Consider the following 17,221-nt stretch of genomic DNA (forward strand, 5'->3'; position numbering starts at 1 on the left):
TTAATTCAAGCAAACAAATCTGCCAATGGAACTAATGATAATTATCTTGATAAGACTTTTTGAAAAAAGATTCTTTGTATATTCTGTCTCACGGATGATGACTGAATAAACATAAACCTGAACTTGAAAAAGACCACGGCAAGAGCAAAGGCAGTTTTCTATGTGTGTGTGTGTGTGTGTGTGTGTGTGTGTGTGTGTGTGTTTCCTCACCATTGGCACAGCCTTGATGGAGCGAATGGTGCAGCTAATGGGACACCCCATGCTGGTTAAGTTGGGGTACTCCCCCTCTGACACCACGTACATATTCCCCAAGAACTCTTTACTGTCGTAGAGGACCCAGCTGGAACACAGAGCAGTATTAGTTCTGCACTACAAGCCATCGTATCTTCAGTTTTTAATCCTCCTCCATCCTTTTATCTACAGTGTGTATTTGTTCAGCTGTCATTCCACAGCTCCTACCTTCCTCCTGTCACTCTGCAGGACTTGGTCAGTAGTTTTTCTGGCAGGGTTTCTCGGTTGCGCCCGAAGACTTGACACTCGCCCTGGAAATCTGGCTCACGGTACAATATTATCTGACCGACAGACAGATAGAGGAACATACGAGGTCAGACAAATACATCTATAGCCTTAAAGCCTTTTATTATCCCTCTAATCTTTTTTTTTTTCCTTTCTTTTTGTGAACTGAATACAAAAATACTGCTACCGCAAATCCCCATCCTAGAAAGGGAGCTATTCAATTCCATAAAGATGTTAAGTGAACTAGAACAAAGGAATCTACAACAGCATATTAGGGTTGTTGTAGATTAGAAAAATATATGGAGCCATGAGAGGGGGGTAATACTTGAAAAACTGCAGATTCAAGGCTTAAAAAAAGCTTATCCATATCAGTGATGTTTTCTATATTTATTTTAGTTTCACTGCTGACATTAATCTCAGATAATTTCTGTATTTATTGCTACAAGTAATAATAATAATAATAATAATAATAATAATAATAATAACAATAACAATAATAATAATAATAATAATAATAATAATAATAATAATAATAATAATAATAATAATAATAATAATAACAATAACAACAACAACAATAATGATAATAATAATGATAATAATAATAATGGATTAGATTTCTATAGCACTTTAAAGGCACCCAAAGCACTTTACATTATTGATCTATTATTCGTTCATTTGCCAATTCGCACCAAACGGCCCCTCTGACCACCACCAAACATTCACACACATTCATACACCAGTGTGAATGATACAGAGCGGGATTCAAACCACCAACCCTTCGGTTATTGGACGACCCGCTCAACCTTCAGAGCCATGGCCGCCCCATGTACTATGTACTACATAATATTTTCTCATGACTGTAGGACTTTAAAGGGGCTACATGAAGTATTACTACTTTCAAATATTTAAAAATGACCCACAATTACTATTAGAGTGTTTAGAATACAGAGCCCCAAAGTCATGCCAACAATGCTAATGTATTAGATTGTACAGATATAAAGTTAATGTATTTTTGTGCACGGTCAGATGCATTTCTGTGACCACTAGAGGGAGTAGTGAGTTACTCTGGAATGGATTTTATATCCTCTTGAGACCCAGCAATGCATTTTTGTCCTCTGTAGCGGAAAAAAGTTATACAGTTTTACTAAAAAAAAATATATATATATATTGTCCATTGCAAGGGACATTCCATGAAAAAATAAATAAATACAAATAATTTAACTGTTTCATCCATGAATTATGAGAACCTTAATAAAGATTTTTTTTTCCAGAGGGTTTTTATTCCTCTTTAGGCATGGGGAAAAAAAAAAAATGCGATTGAAATTTTTTTATGAACCTATTTTTCATAGGCTTGCAAAAATGTCCACTTAGCTGGACATCATGCATTTAATTTTGGAAGCAAAGAAACATGTATTTACTGATATACTGTGTGAAAACTCTGAAATAAAAGCATGTTTAATGCTGGTAATCTAATGTTTTCTCACATTTTAACATACTCTAATACTAGTTACTACTTACTTCATGGAGATAATATGCAAAAAAAAAAAAAAGTAAAAAAAACAAAGACAACAGTCTAAATAGCAATCAGCAATTGATTTACAGTCAAACATGTTGATTGCAAACATGTTATTGCAGATTGGGTTTATCAAGAACAGCAAATTTACTGTAATGATATCAATTGCAGTGTATGAGATGATGCATAAGCTGATATGGAACTAAAATAACAAAATCCATGAATATACAAGAGAACAGCTGTAGAATAGCTGTCCATTGTAGTGACCACTATGCATGAAAGGGTTAAAAAATGCATCTGAAAAAACTCTTGCATGATGCAGTTTCCAATCAAGATGACTGTTTAATATAAAAAAGCAAAAATTTTCACTTTCCTGGGTCTCAGGAGGATATCCCTCTCTGAGCTCTGAATTTTTTTTTTATCCATTTATTTATTTTTACATCCACTGGTCTTTATATACAATCACAGAAAGATTGTTCACGTTCAGTGTCTAAATTTAGAGATGAAGATGTACAGCATGTGAACAGCACATGCAAAAATTAACATTAAAGGTTTTCTACTGCAGGCGGTTGGGTAGAGGGCAAAAGAGTGAAATGATGAGAAATGATTGAAGCCATTTCAGATTTAATAATCTGTAATACTCCATCTGCAGCCCTTCAGGCAACAGCAACATGTATGCACCTGTCTTGTCAAACCCCACCTTTCTCTGTCAATCTATGCATTCTTCATAAATCAGGCCATATTCTGTCTGCGCTAATCTGCCAGCTCAGCAGACTAAAAACATCACTGTCCAGAAGAGATCCAACAGCAGATATGGAACACTTAAAAGACAGCCTGACTGAGATGGATTAGGCAACACAGAACTCAAAAGCCATACCTCATTCCTGGTCTTTGAGCTTTCTCTTGGAGCCTAAAAAGTGACAAACCAGAAATGTGAAAAATCATACGCAGCTAAAGAATGACATTTCTGTCCTGCTCTTCATGAGTGTTCTTACCATTAGAATTGGTTGCACTGAGCAGATGCGGTTGTCCTCAGACCCCCAGTCAGCACAGTTATTATAAAGCCCTTTCTCTAGGATGTACTGACTTCCAGAGAAGTCCACATGAGAGTAGGCTATCCACCTTTAACAGAAAAAAGTATTTACACTTAATTACATATATTACTGTATTGTTATTATTAGGTGAGGCAAATTTATTTATAGAGCACAATTCATACACAGGGTAATTCCCAATGCTTTACAAAAATGGAAGAAAGACAGATTAAAAACACACAATTACAATTAAAACAATCATTCATTCAGTCATTTTCTGAACCCGCTTTATCCTCACTAGGGTCACGGGGGTCGCTTGGAACCTATCTCAGCTGCTTATGGGCGAAGGCGGGGTACACCTTGGACATGTCGCCAGTCAATCAATAAAACATAAATAATAATCAATTGTAATAAAGTAAAAGAGAAGAGTGCAGATAGAACCCTTTCAGTTGTTCTATGCAACAGGTGTCAAACATGCGGCCTGGGGGCCAAATCCGGCCCGCCAAAGGGTCCAATCTGGCCCTTGGGATGAATTTGTGAAATGCAAAAATTACACTGAAGATATTAACAATCAGTGGTGTCAAATTCATTTTAATTCAGGTTCCACATACAGACAAATATAATCTCAAGTGGGTCAGTCCAGTAAAATACTATCGTAGTAACCTATAAATAACGACAACCTCAAATTTTCACGTTGTTTTAGTGTAAGAAAAAAAGCAAAATTACATGAAAATGTTTACATCGACAAACTTTCCTTTCTCAAAAAATGTGAATAACCTCAATAAATATGAACAATCTGAAACGTCTTAAGAGAAGTGAGTGCAATTTTACCAATATTTTGCCTGTTAGTCAATATTTTGTGTTTTTGTAATTGTAAGTTGTAATGCACATGTGTAAATTATAAACCGAGGCAGAATATTGTTAAAATTGCACCTGTTTTTCTTAAGACATTTCAAGTTGAAAATGTTATTCAGATTTTTAAGGAAACTTTATAGATGTAAACATCGACATGATTAAAATGTACTTTTGTCACTGTTATTTTACTGGTCCGGCCCACTTCAGATCATATTGGGCTGAATGTGGCCCTTGAACAAAAATGAGTTCTATGCACAGTTGAACAGGGCTGTTTTCAGCCTGGACTTAAACATTGTCAGAGTATTATATCAACTAGGCACATTCAAGATTCAAGAAATGTATTTGCCATTTGTGCATATACACACATAGGAACTCTTGTACGGTCATTCAGAGTCAGATAAAAAGACACAAGAAAGACATATAATTCAATAATTCATGTCATGGTCATCGACTTACGCCCCACTGACAACATGGATTGAACGTGTGGAGGTTTTGTAGCCATACAGCTCAACGTCAGGGATGGCTTCTGTCACCTCGAAGGTGTTCTCCTCCTGCATGTCGTCCCCAGCCTCCTCTGGCTGCTCCAACATCACCATCAGGGGGTCTGTAAAGTCCTGTAATAATAAAGGCAGGTTAGCAAAGGACTTACTGTGCGTCACTAAAAACTACTGGATGGCAGTTGTTACGAACCCATAAAGACCCGGTGCTTCTTCTGTGGCAGCTCCCACATGAATTTTTCTAAATATTTAGTCATTCTTCATTGATTTATCACCATTTATTATAATAATATTTTCTGTATTTTGTGTTTTTTCAATATAAATCATGTATTTTCCTATACTTAATTTTAGATCATGTTCATAAAAGTTCAGATTAAAGCTGTTTGATTATAGCTGAAACAGAGAAAACTGAAGAAATAGTGGCTTTTTCAACAAAATATATTAATAATTGAACATAAATCAAGTGTGTCCATCCACTGTCATTGATCCAACTCCATGGGTTTTACTGGTGAATCAAGTGAATGTAGAAGATGACTGTGTTTCCATGGTAACTATGGAGCCTCTGAACATCCAAATGGGTCATATCTGATGACCACGAAAAGATGACAAACTGTATTTTACACCAATTATTTACTTGTTTTGATAGGTTTAGTGGCTCAACAGGTATTAAACAGTTTAGATCAGTAGATGGTTTTGGTCACCAGAGGCTGTTTGGATCTTTATGGGTTAAACAGGCAGTCAAATGAGATGACTGATTTTCTTCAATATCCGTTCCTGAAGTACGATTCTGTGTCCTGATAATAACATAGATATGAAAATAATCTGAGGAGTGATTACTTTGTTAGCATTGAGCCAGGATCTTGTTATTACATTATACTGTGTTTTTCTCAAATACAAGCCACGAGTCAGTTACAAAGACAACTGACAAGGAAAACAAGCTAGATTAAAAATAAAGACAAAACAAAGGCAGATAAAAGCTGAAGCATGCCTGAATTAAGGATAGTTTCATTTCCTCAGTTTAAACTATTCAAACTTAAAACACTCTAAAGTACAAAAATGCTTTTAGTGCAGTTTTCCCATATACACATTTTTTTTTTCTGTTTGACGTGCTATGTATACTTGTATACTCTCTAATAATATTAATAACACCACATGTCCATATCTTATGTGTAGGATGTAATTGTGAATAAGCAGATTTGTCTACCATTAGGCTAATTGTTTTATTTTTTTTACTTTGCTTTATTTATTTATTTTGTATTTTACCTTTTTTTGTTCTATGAGTACTTTGCTATTTTCTATTACTATCATCAAGTATGTCATGTAGGACCAGGGGCGGTAGGGTGACGGGGTGGGAAGAATGGGGTATGCTTAATGCCTCTGAAACTGAGCATTCAAATGTTCAATGTAACTTAAATCTGCACCAAAAAATGATAAATAAATATGTTTTAAAAATTCAGCAAATTCCATTCTATTTCATTGTCCTGGATTATGCATGATTTCAGTCATTATGTCTCTGTGTCTGGTAACATCTCAGCCAAACTGTGCTGAATTATAATGAGCAAGCACCATGAAATCCAATTTCAAGTGTCATATGGGAACATTGGAAGTCACAGAGCTCTGTGTAACACCATGCTGTAAAAACTGCACTACAAAACCTCGTTAAGAAATAAAGAATTGCTGGTTACTAAAACACTATAGGGGATTTTTAATGTGAAATGGCTAAAAGAGGTGTTTGTATTAATAGTACAACTTAAGCCATATTCACACGGAACCAGTGGATCGCTTGTAATTTCTTTCTTTTTTTTCTTCATTTTGTTTTTATTGAAAAAGGTGACAAAATATCTCCAACATTACCATTCATACAGATATTATCTATTACAGCCCTTTTTATATTTCCTATTTTACACATACAAAAGTGTAAAAAAAAAAAAAAAACCTAACATATGAACTGGGTGCTTACAGTTTCGGTATTTCTGACTTATGAACAATCATAGCATTATAATACCTCTGGGTTCTTTACACATTAGACATGTTTATGCAGGAAAACACAAAACAAAGAATAAATACAAGGAGATTAGAAAAAAGAAGACATTTTTACAGGAGTTATACAAATTATGGGTGGCTAGAGGATACAAACTTGATCCATTTGTCCCAAATATGATCAAATGTATCCCTATGGATTCTGATAGAGTAAGTCAATTTTTCCATTTTGAATACTTCTGAGATGATCTCGTACCAGTCTTCTATTGTTGCAGGAGTTGGGTTTAACCACCTTCTTGTAATAGATTTCTTGCTGGCTGTAAAATGCACATGTAATAATTTTGTATCCTCCCTCTGTGCTAGTAGTTTTTGCACCTGCTTTTTTATTTGTTTTTAATGTGTTTGGTTTCTGTTTTTATCTGCTTCATGTGAATTGTCTTTGAGTACCATGAAAAGTGCTATACAAATAAAATGTATTATTAGTAGTAGTAGTACTAGTATTAGTATAATTAGTACTAGTAGTATTAGTATTAGTATTATTATTAGTAGTAGAAGTATTAGTTTTAGTATTATTAGTAGTAGAAGTATTAGTATTAGTATTATTATTAGTAGTAGAAGTAGTAGTATTAGTAGTAGTAGTAGAAGTAGTAGTAGTAGTAGTAGTAGTAGTAGTAGTAGTAGTAATAGTAATAGTAGTATTAGTAGTAGTAGTAATAGTAGTAGTAGTAGTAGTAGTAGTAATAATAGTAGTAGTAGTAGTATTAGGATTAGTATTAGTAGTATTAGTATCAGTAAGTAGTAGTAGTAGTAGTATTAGTATTAGTATTAATGGTACTATTAGTAGTATTAGTATTAGTAGTATTATTGTTATTAGTAATAGTGGTAAAGGGGGTAGTAGTAGTAGTAGTAGCATTAGTAGCATTAGTAGTAGTAGTAGCAGCAGTAGTACTATTAGTAGTAGTAGTATTAGTAGTATTAGTATTCGTATTAGTATTGGTAGTAATAGTAGTAGTAGTAGCAGTAGTAGTAGTAGTACTATTGGTAGTATTAGTAGTATTAGTATTAGTATCACTATTAGTGGTATTAGTATTAGTAGTAATAGAAGTCCTAGTAGTAGTAGTATTAGTAGTATTAGTATTAGTAGCACTATTAGTGGTATTAGTATTAGTAGTAATAGAAGTCCTAGTAGTAGTAGTATTAGTAGTAATAGCATTAGTAATAGTTGTAGTATTAGTAGTAGCATTAGTATTAGTAGTAATAGTAGTAGAAGTAGTAGTAGCAGTAGTATTAGTAGTAGTAGTAGTAGTAGTAGTAGTAGTACAGCAACATCACCAAGGTATAGATTTACAAAGTTCTAGGTAACATGAACTGGATCTCTTGTAATTTGTAATAACTGCAGAGGTCATCTGGGATCGTAATCTCATGCAAATCAATTAACGACTGGAGACTGGGGTCTGTAACACAGGAGTTGTGTGTTTGATTGATGAAAATTGAAGGATAATGAATGGATATGCAAAAATGTTTGTGTCCTCGCCACATTTATTCTGCCTACTTGGCTGAGAACGACAGGAGGACATTGAGGCTGAGCTGGTGATGATGAATCAAAGTTTTCAAAGTGCTCAAGGTGGAAATTCAGAGAGCTGTGTTATGAATAACATGCATATTCACTGAGAGAGCATGGCAGCTACAGGGAAAAATATATTTATGGTCTTTCAACAGTTATTTGGACAGTTATTTTGTAGACTTTGAACCACAGATGTGTCACCAGTCCTATGTGAATAGATATGTAGACTTTTTATTGAAACATATATTCAGTCACTCTTACCGACAGATGGAATGAAATAGAAGGGCTGCCTCAACCCTTTAAGTACTGGAGGACCCAGTCGTTATTTCACAAAACACAGACCGTTATTTTATAGACCATTCACCGTTAGTTAAAAATAACAACTCTGAATAGAACTGTGATCTTGGGGTTATTTTAAAGCTTTCCACATTGGTACTTCACTTGCACGTGTAATCTGCCCTTTTATCAGAGGAGAGCGCAAGGTCACTTTTTATAAGAGATAAGATTTTTATTATGTGTGATAGAACCAGTTTACTAATGCAACAAACGACTACAGGATAAAACACACAAAAACAAACTGGTGCCAAAGCAAGTGAGAAAAAAAAGCCTTTGACTTCTGCACTGACCTCCACTTGTCCTTGGATGCCTATTGTCTCCAGTTAATTGTTTACTATCCAGAAGTATCACTGATGTGCATGAATAGATTCAAGTTACCACCTTTCCCTTAGGACATTAATGTGTGTGTGTTTTTAGTCAAGGTTAAAGTTTGAGCCAAATAAACTCGAAAAACAATCTCTAAATGATTAAACTTATTGTTTGTCCAAGGTGGGCAAAGCACCTTTTCTTTGTTTTCAAGGAGAAATATTAGTTTGAATTATTATTTATGAATAATTTATATCAGCTGTAATAAAAAAAGTCCTTTAACTTACAGCTCGAATCACCCTCACGGAGCGCAGCTCAGCATCACAGCCTCCCCACACCCTCCAGTCTTGGTACTCCCCCTCTTCCAGCAAGTACTGATGGCCTCGGAAACCTGCCTTCTCATATCCAACCCAGCTAAGGGAACGGAAAGAACCACAGGATTAAAAGCGAGGAAAGAAACCTGCCAAGATGAATTTCATGCTCAGTTTTTTTTTTTAATCCTTTTGCAGTTTTTTCTGCTTGTAAATAGTATAATATGACCCTATATTAAAAGTGATGTTGCATATATGGTACCAATAAGGTCATATATTATTATCTCATACACATGTCCTGTTGATTGATCTCTGTATTTACATTGCATTACATTAGGATTTGGTCTTTGTATTACGATATAATTTGGATATACAAGTCGTGGAAAAAATTATTAGACCATCAAAAGTCATCAAAAACAATGATCATGCAATCAAGTACTATCTATCTATCTATCTATCTATCTATCTATCTATCTATCTATCTATCTATCTATCTATCTAGTGTATGTAAAGTGTTCTTGGTAAATAAAGTAGAAAAAAAAAAAAATCCCCAATTTTTTGTGTTGGTTCGAGTGTTAATCAATGAAATATGATTAATAATAACTGCGAAAACCTTAATAAAGAGGTGACGTGTTGTGACATTTTGTATAAAACAATCACCGTAGATTCAGCTTGATATTGTATTACTTTTATACAGTCACGGAAAAAAAATTGTTAGACCATCACAAGTCATCAAAAACAATGGTTCTTCAATCAAGTACTAACTCCTGTGTGTATCATGTGACTAAAACAGACAGAAAAGAAAACATGGAATGCATAAAAGCACTGTTTTTGTCAGTACAACGCCATAGATATTAATGTAAGAACTGAAGTGATTTTGGTTATTATCAAGAAAACATGGAAAATGGATAGATATCAGCTCTGAAATTCAACTCTTATGAGCTATTTTTGTTGTTATCATTATATTTGTCCAAACAAATGTACCTTTAGTTGTACCAGGCATTAAAATGAACAAGAAATTGAAGAAAACAAGGGTGGTCTAATAATTTTTTTCTGTGACTGTACAGTGTTTTAAAATTGTGTACATTACCTTTGTGAGATAAACAAAGATGCAACTGTTAATCCACATGTCCACCATTTTCTAATATAAGGCTATTATATTCTGTGTATATTAATGTACTTATTTCATATATTGGCCAATATATCAGTTATCGGCTTATATATCAGATTTTTTTAGTCCCAATATTGTTATCGAATCAAAAAATCCCATATTGGTCTGGCTCTAGTAGCTACTAATGTAAGAAACAAACAAATGTACCTTTAGTTGTACCAGGCATTAAAATGAACAAGAAACTGAAGAAAACAAGGGTGGTCTAATAATTTTTTTTCCCGCGACTGTAGCTCCTTTGCATTAAAATGTATGCCTAAAAGCACTGTTTTTGGCAGTGCAATGCCATATTGATGTAAGAACTGAAGTGATTTTGGTTATTATCAAGAAAACATGGAAAATGGATAGATATGAGCTCTGAAATTAAACTCTTATGAGCTAATTTTGTTGTTAGAATTATTTGTCCAAACAAACATACCTTTAGTTTTACCAGGTATTAAAGTGAACAAGAAACTGAAGAAAAAAAGGGTGGTCTAATCATTTTTTCTGCGACTATGTTAAGTATGTACAGCAGTAAAAACAAAAGCTTCAGGGAAAACAGTTTCTATAAACCAAAGAAGGAGTATTTAGTGTGACCTTCCTTTGCACTTAACATGTCTTTAACCCTTTTGTTCAGACAATGTGAGATTTATTGCATTTATTTTCTAAACAGGTTTCATTCAACACGTGTGATGTTTCTAACTCTTTGTGCTGCTTCTTGTCATGGGGTCAGAGGTCACACTAAATAGTGACTTTAACCTTTACAAGCCATTTAGTTTAGTTTTTTGACTGTCTTCTAAGGATGTGCACATATTTCCTGTATTTTAGTGTTATATCTGAGGAAAAGAGAATGAGAAATAAATATGCATGCTCATTTGAACCCTGCAGAAACAGCAAAGCTAAAGGTGGAATAAGACTTTTGCACAGCATTGTATGAAGATGTAAGTTTATAACAACTAATATAACATGTATTTATGATTTTATATGGACTGTAGCTGTACGCTGCCTAGCTAAAAAAAATATCCACCTCGATTTAACTTAGCCCCCGCCCCCCAATCCAAGATGGAAGCATGTCTTTTGTTTGTTCAGTGTTTGTCTGTGTTTACTCTATTTTACTTGTCCTATAAATTATTGTTTGTTGCAACTGTGTGCTGTATTTCATGCTGCCTCTTGGCCAGGACTCCCTTGGAAAAGAGGTTCTTAATCTCAATGGGATCTTTTTTCCTAGTTAAATAAAGGTTAAATATTCTTTTTTAAATGATCAAATAAGAATTAGCAAATAAATTAATGTAGTTATTGATGTGTTTCAATGGCAGCGCGTTAATCATCCTGAACTGATGCACTGAGTAGCTTCTTATTCCTTACATAACCATCAGTTTGCCAGGGAGCATTACAAAATAAATGTTGTGATGTTGCATAAGCTTGTTGAAATGATGCCATGGTAAATGCTGTTATCAAAGCCAATGGAAGTTCAATGAAATATTAGAATGAGGAACCCTTTTTGGCTAGGCCCTGTATGAAAATGTTTTTTTTTTTTTTATTTACTTTTTATTTTGTTTTTGAGAAAACCATCACACAAATACTTGCACTAACAAAACAATACAGAACAAACAAACAACAGGGGGGGAGAGTCCAGCCTTAGAGCAGCATCTAGTCCACATATACATACATCACACACATGCATCAATATATTCGAATATCCATATTATTTTTTCCCTTTACAGTAAAGTTTGAGGATCCTTTGAAATGATACAAAGTCCGGTCTCACAGTTACAATATAAGTGAGCCACTTTGACCAATTTTCAGTAAAAATTTCAGTTTTACATTTTAAATTAAATGTGATTTTCTCCCTGACATATACAGGGGTTGGACAAAATAATGGAAACACCTTCACCTCAAGATGATAATGCCCCAATCCATACAGCTAGAATTGTTAAAGAATGGCATGAGGAACATTCTAATGAAGTTGAGCATCTCGTATGGCCGGCACAGTCCCCAGACCTCAACATTATTGAGCATTTATGGTCAGTTTTAGAGATTCAAGTAAGACGTCGATTTCCACCGCCATCGTCTCTAAAAGAGTTGGAGGGTATTCTAACTGAAGAATGGCTTAAAATTCCTTTGGAAACAATTCACAAGTTGTATGAATCAATACCTCGGAGAATTGAGGCTGTAATTGCCGCAAAAGGCGGACCTACACCTTATTAAATTATATTTTGTTGATGTTTTAAGGTGTTTCCATTATTTTGTCCAACCCCTGTATATTGTAGACTACATCAATCCAGTCATTTATAGTGGGTATGTCTCTTTTCAGCCATTTTCTAGTCAGAGTCTTCTTACTTGCCACTAAGAGTAATCTCAATAACCATTTATCACTCTTAGTATACTTGAGTTCTTCTAAATCACAGGTGTCAAACTTGCGGCCTGGGGGCCAAATCCAGCCTGCCAGAGGGTTCAAGCCGGCCCCTGGGATGAATTTGTGAAATGCAAAAATTACACTGAAGATATTAACAATCAAGGATGTCGAAATTATTTTAGGTCATTTCAGTCTAAAGTGGATCAGACCAGTAAAATACAATCATAATAACTTTTAAATATTGAAAACTGTAAATTTGTCACTGTTTCAGTGTAAAAAAAAAAAAAGTAAAATTACACAAAAAATGTTTACATTTATAGACTAGCCTTTTACAAAAAAATGTGAATATCTGCAATGTCTTAAGAGAAGTACGTGGAATTTTAATAATATTCTCCCTGTTATTTAATGTTTTGTGTATTTGTGGATCCACTGAGATCTCCGAGTTGTGATTCACATGTATAAATGATAAACTAAGGCGTAATATTGTTAACATTGCACTTATTTTACTAAAGAATTTTCAGGTTGTTCATATTTGTTCATGTTATGTTCAAGTACAATTGGTAGATGTAAACATTTTCATTGCAGAATTTACTTTTTTCACTCAAAAGTTCTTATCCTATTATTTATATTATTTTACTGGTTCGGCCCACTTTATATCATATTAGGCTGAATGTGGCCCCTGAACTAAAATGAGTTTGACACCCTTGTTCTAAATCGTTGAGATACATGGTCTTAAAGTCAAAACAAATTTTTAAACTGTATGAAAACGTTTTAACTTAAAATGTTCAAATGTTTCACACATAGAAATCTGTTAGGAAAATGAGGCTATTAGACTACATCCTGTAAATACCAGGTGTCCAGAGCACGAGTCATGGATGGGTTATGATGACATTTTGCAAGAATGCCCGGACATATCCACTCAGGATACATCTACCAGTTCCTTGCTATCTGTTTGTTTTGTTCTAGTTTGGGACCAAAGTGTACTTGATGTAAACATTTTCATTGCAGAATTTACTTTTTTCACTCAAAAGTTCTGATCCTATTATTTATATTATTTTACTGGTCCGGCCCACTTTAGATCATGTTAGGTTGAATATGGCCCCTGAACTAAAATGAGTTTGACACCCTTGTTCTAAATCATTGAGATACATGGTCTTCAAGTCAAAACACATTTTTAAACTGTATGAAAACGTTTTAACTTAAAATGTTCAAATGTTTCACATATACAGGGTGGGAAAGCAAAATTTACAATATTTTGAGGCAGGGATTGAAAGACAGTGTATGACCAATTACTTTATTGAAAGTCATGAGAATTTATTTGCCACAAGAAAATTTACATAATAGAAAACGTTTTTATTCTATGCGTCCTCCTTCTTTCCCAATAACTGCCTTCGCACGCTTCCTGAAACTTGTGCAAGTGTTCCTCAAATATTCGGGTGACAACTTCTCCCATTCTTCTTTAATAGTATCTTTAAGAAAGTCGACATTGCTGTGTGATGTTCTATTGGTAGCATGTTCTAAAACGCCCCAAACAGCAGAATCCAGAGGGTTTAGATCTGGGCTAGAAGGCGGCCATAAACATGATTCCCAAAAATTGCTAAAGTTGGATTTGTTGCTGTTGTCAACAAGTGTTTTGGCGTTCTCGTGTAAGATTTTAACTTCAAATCATATTTTACTGCATTTCTAACGGTCTTGTTGTCTACCTGAAGTTCAATTGCCATTTTTCTCATGGATTTGGTTGGATCCTTTAGGATTTTGGATTTGAGAGCTTTAATAAAAGCTTTGGTACATTTTTTGTTGCTTCCTCCACTTCCAGACTTTCTCGTAATAGTTTTGCTCATAGTCATTCTCTTCTTTCCATTCTAAACAGTCTTTATGGACACTCCAACTATTTTGAAATCTCCTTTGGTGTGACGAGTGCATTCAGCAAATCACACACTCTTTGACGTTTGCTTTCCTGATTACTCATATGGGCAAAAGTTTCTGAAAAGGTATGGATAATAGTGTTAGGTATGATTATGACATCAATATATGTTTGGTTTCAAAACAATTGACGTAGTGCCTGCTGAGAAAAAAACAACTAAATGTTCATTGTAAATTTTGCTTCCCCACCCTGTAGAAATCTAATACATGTGCATGTATTAAATTTGTATATAATCCACGTTACCCTGCACATGTAAGTCATCTTCATTTTGCTCCTTATAGTTAATAGTTCATAGATTAAGTGCAAATGGTTTCATCGACAAATCATAACAAAATAAACACAAATTGTAAAACAGCACTTACATTCCTCCCACTACTTTAAGGGATCCGACATTGTACATAAAGGCTGTCTGCTGTGCTTCCATTCTTGTCATGAAGTCTTTCATGTGGGTAGTTATGGTTCTGGATTTCCCAGTGAAGTAAGGCTTTTCATAGACCACCATCTGGAGACAAAAAGTGTAATTGCAGCCAGGGAATGTTTGTTATTCACTTCACTGCAGAGGATATGCAACTCTACAGTCTAAAAAGCCTAAAAGCCTTTCATTGATCCGGGACAGTGCGGTCTTACCTTAGGCTCAGTCAGATTTTCCACTCTTGGTTCACCCTATAAAAAAATGGATGCAATTGATACATTCACTTCCATACATTCACTTCCACAGCACTTAGTGGATATAGTTCTGCTGTAAAGTGATGAACACCAGTTTCACTTACCACTTTGAGAGGATGCAGTGATCCGACATAAGGCTGTTCTACTCCCCATGCTGCAGGATTGGTGTATCCCCCCACCTCCAGGACTCGTGGAACACCTTGGAAGAAGGGCTTTGCATAAACAAGCCATCTGTGGCATTGGGAAAAAAAAAAGCAAACAAACAGACGGTACAGGATTAATAATCTGCCTCTAGCACAGAAAATACAAGAAAAACAAATAAATAAATCCCAGCCCGCCATTTCTGTATGTTTTCTTCCCAACTCACAGTCCAGCGTTAATGATGATGGAGTTGGCCTTGATGGGGAAACCAAAGATCCTGGCGTCGTCAGATGTATCTCTGAAGACGACTTTCTTCCCTTCTGCGTTCTCCTCTGGGAAAAGACTGATCTCTGGTACACTGTAGTCCTGTGGGAAGAAAGATTTAGGTCAAGTAATGGACAAAATCTGTTTATTACTGAAGGAGTTAAATGCTATCTCCTAATTTAGACACTAGGTGGTGCTATAGAGCAGACACACGCATACTGAGTTTCAATACCTGGTGGAGTTACGTAGCCTTTTCACAGCGGAAAAAATTATTAGACCATCAAAAGTCATCAGAAACAATGGTTATGCAATCAAGTATTAATTCCTGTGTGTATCATGTGACTAAAACAGACAGAAAAGAAAACATGGAATGCCTAAAAGCACTGTTTTTGCCAGTACAATGCCATATTGATGTAAGAACTGAAGTGATTTTGGTTATTATCAAGAAAACATGGAAAATGAATAGATATGAGCTCTGAAATTAAACTACTATGAGCTATTTTTGTTGTTAGAATTATATTTGTCCAAACAAATGTACCTTTAGTTTTACCAGGTATTAAAATGAACAAGAAACTGAAGAAAAAAAGGGTGGTTAAATAATTTTTTCTGCAACTATGGTAAGTATGTACAGCAGTAAAAACAAAAGCTTCAGGGAAAACAGTTTCTATAAACCAAAGAGGGAGTATTTAGTGTGACCTTCCTTTGCACTTAACATGTCTTTAACCCTTTTGTTCAGACAATGTGAGATTTATTGCATTTATTTTCTGAACAGGTTTCATTCAACACGTGTGATGTTTCTAACTCTTTGTGTTTCTTCTTGTCATGGGGTCAGAGGTCACACTAAATAGTGACTTTGACCTTGACAACCCATTTAGTTTAGTTTTTTGAGTGTCTTCTAAGGATGTGCACATATTTCCTGTATTTTAGTGTTATATCTGAGGAAAAGAGAATGAGAAATAAATATGTATTCTCATTTGAACCTTGCAAAAACAACAAACCTAAAGGTGGAATAAGAATTTTGCACAGCACTGTAAGTGATTTTGGTTATTATCAAGAAAACCATGGAAAATGGATAGATATCAGCTCTGAAATTAAACTCTTATGAGATACAGGGTGGGGAAGCAAAATTTACAGTATTTTGAGGCAGGGATTAAAAGACAGTGTATGACCAATTAGTTTATTGAAAGTCATGAGAATTTATTTGCCACAAGAAAATTTATATAATAGAAAATGTTTTTATTCTATGTGTCCTCCTTCTTTCTCAATAACTGCCTTCACACGCTTCCTGAAACTTGCGCAAGTGTTCCTCAGATATTGGGGTGACAACTTCTCCCATTCTTCTTTAACAGTATCTTCCAGACTTTCTCGTAATAGTTTTGCTCATAGTCATTCTCTTCTTTACATTATGAACGGTCTTTATGGACACTCCAACTATTTTTGAAATCTCCTTTGGTGTGACGAGTGCATTCAGCAAATCACACACTCTTTGACGTTTGCTTTCCTGATTACTCATATGGGCAAAAGTTTCTGAAAAGGTATGGATAATAGTGTTAGGTATGATTATGACATCAATATATGTTTGGTTTCAAAACAATTGACGTAGTGCCTGCTGAGAAAAAACAACTAAATGTTCATTGTAAATTTTGCTTCCTCACCCTGTATTTTGGTTGTTATCATTATATTTGTCCAAACAAATGTACCTTTAGTTGTACCAGGCATTAAAATGAACAAGAAATTGAAGAAAACAAGGGTGGTCTAATATTTTTTTTCCGTGACTGTAGCTCCTCTGCATTAAAATGTAATAAAACTCC

The 17,221-nt window shown here is 34.7% G+C and overlaps 1 protein-coding gene across 1 annotated transcript in view; it reads right to left on the minus strand.

Annotated features, from left to right (window-relative positions):
- crybg2 (crystallin beta-gamma domain containing 2) overlaps positions 1 to 17,221 on the minus strand; it is an 89,661-nt gene that overhangs the window by 9,084 nt on the left and 63,356 nt on the right. Inside the window, exons 10-19 of the mRNA XM_030147977.1 lie at positions 15,373 to 15,512; positions 15,110 to 15,236; positions 14,967 to 15,002; positions 14,702 to 14,841; positions 8,889 to 9,015; positions 4,375 to 4,532; positions 3,028 to 3,154; positions 2,910 to 2,942; positions 460 to 572; positions 211 to 340 (exon numbers count right to left, since the gene is read on the minus strand). Of these exons, the coding sequence (XP_030003837.1) occupies positions 211 to 340; positions 460 to 572; positions 2,910 to 2,942; positions 3,028 to 3,154; positions 4,375 to 4,532; positions 8,889 to 9,015; positions 14,702 to 14,841; positions 14,967 to 15,002; positions 15,110 to 15,236; positions 15,373 to 15,512 (1,131 nt within the window). The remainder of the gene's footprint in view (positions 1 to 210; positions 341 to 459; positions 573 to 2,909; positions 2,943 to 3,027; positions 3,155 to 4,374; positions 4,533 to 8,888; positions 9,016 to 14,701; positions 14,842 to 14,966; positions 15,003 to 15,109; positions 15,237 to 15,372; positions 15,513 to 17,221) is intronic.

The sequence above is a fragment of the Sphaeramia orbicularis genome, chromosome 11 (genome assembly GCF_902148855.1).
Source record: "Sphaeramia orbicularis chromosome 11, fSphaOr1.1, whole genome shotgun sequence".
NCBI classification, from domain to species: Eukaryota; Metazoa; Chordata; class Actinopteri; order Kurtiformes; family Apogonidae; genus Sphaeramia; species Sphaeramia orbicularis.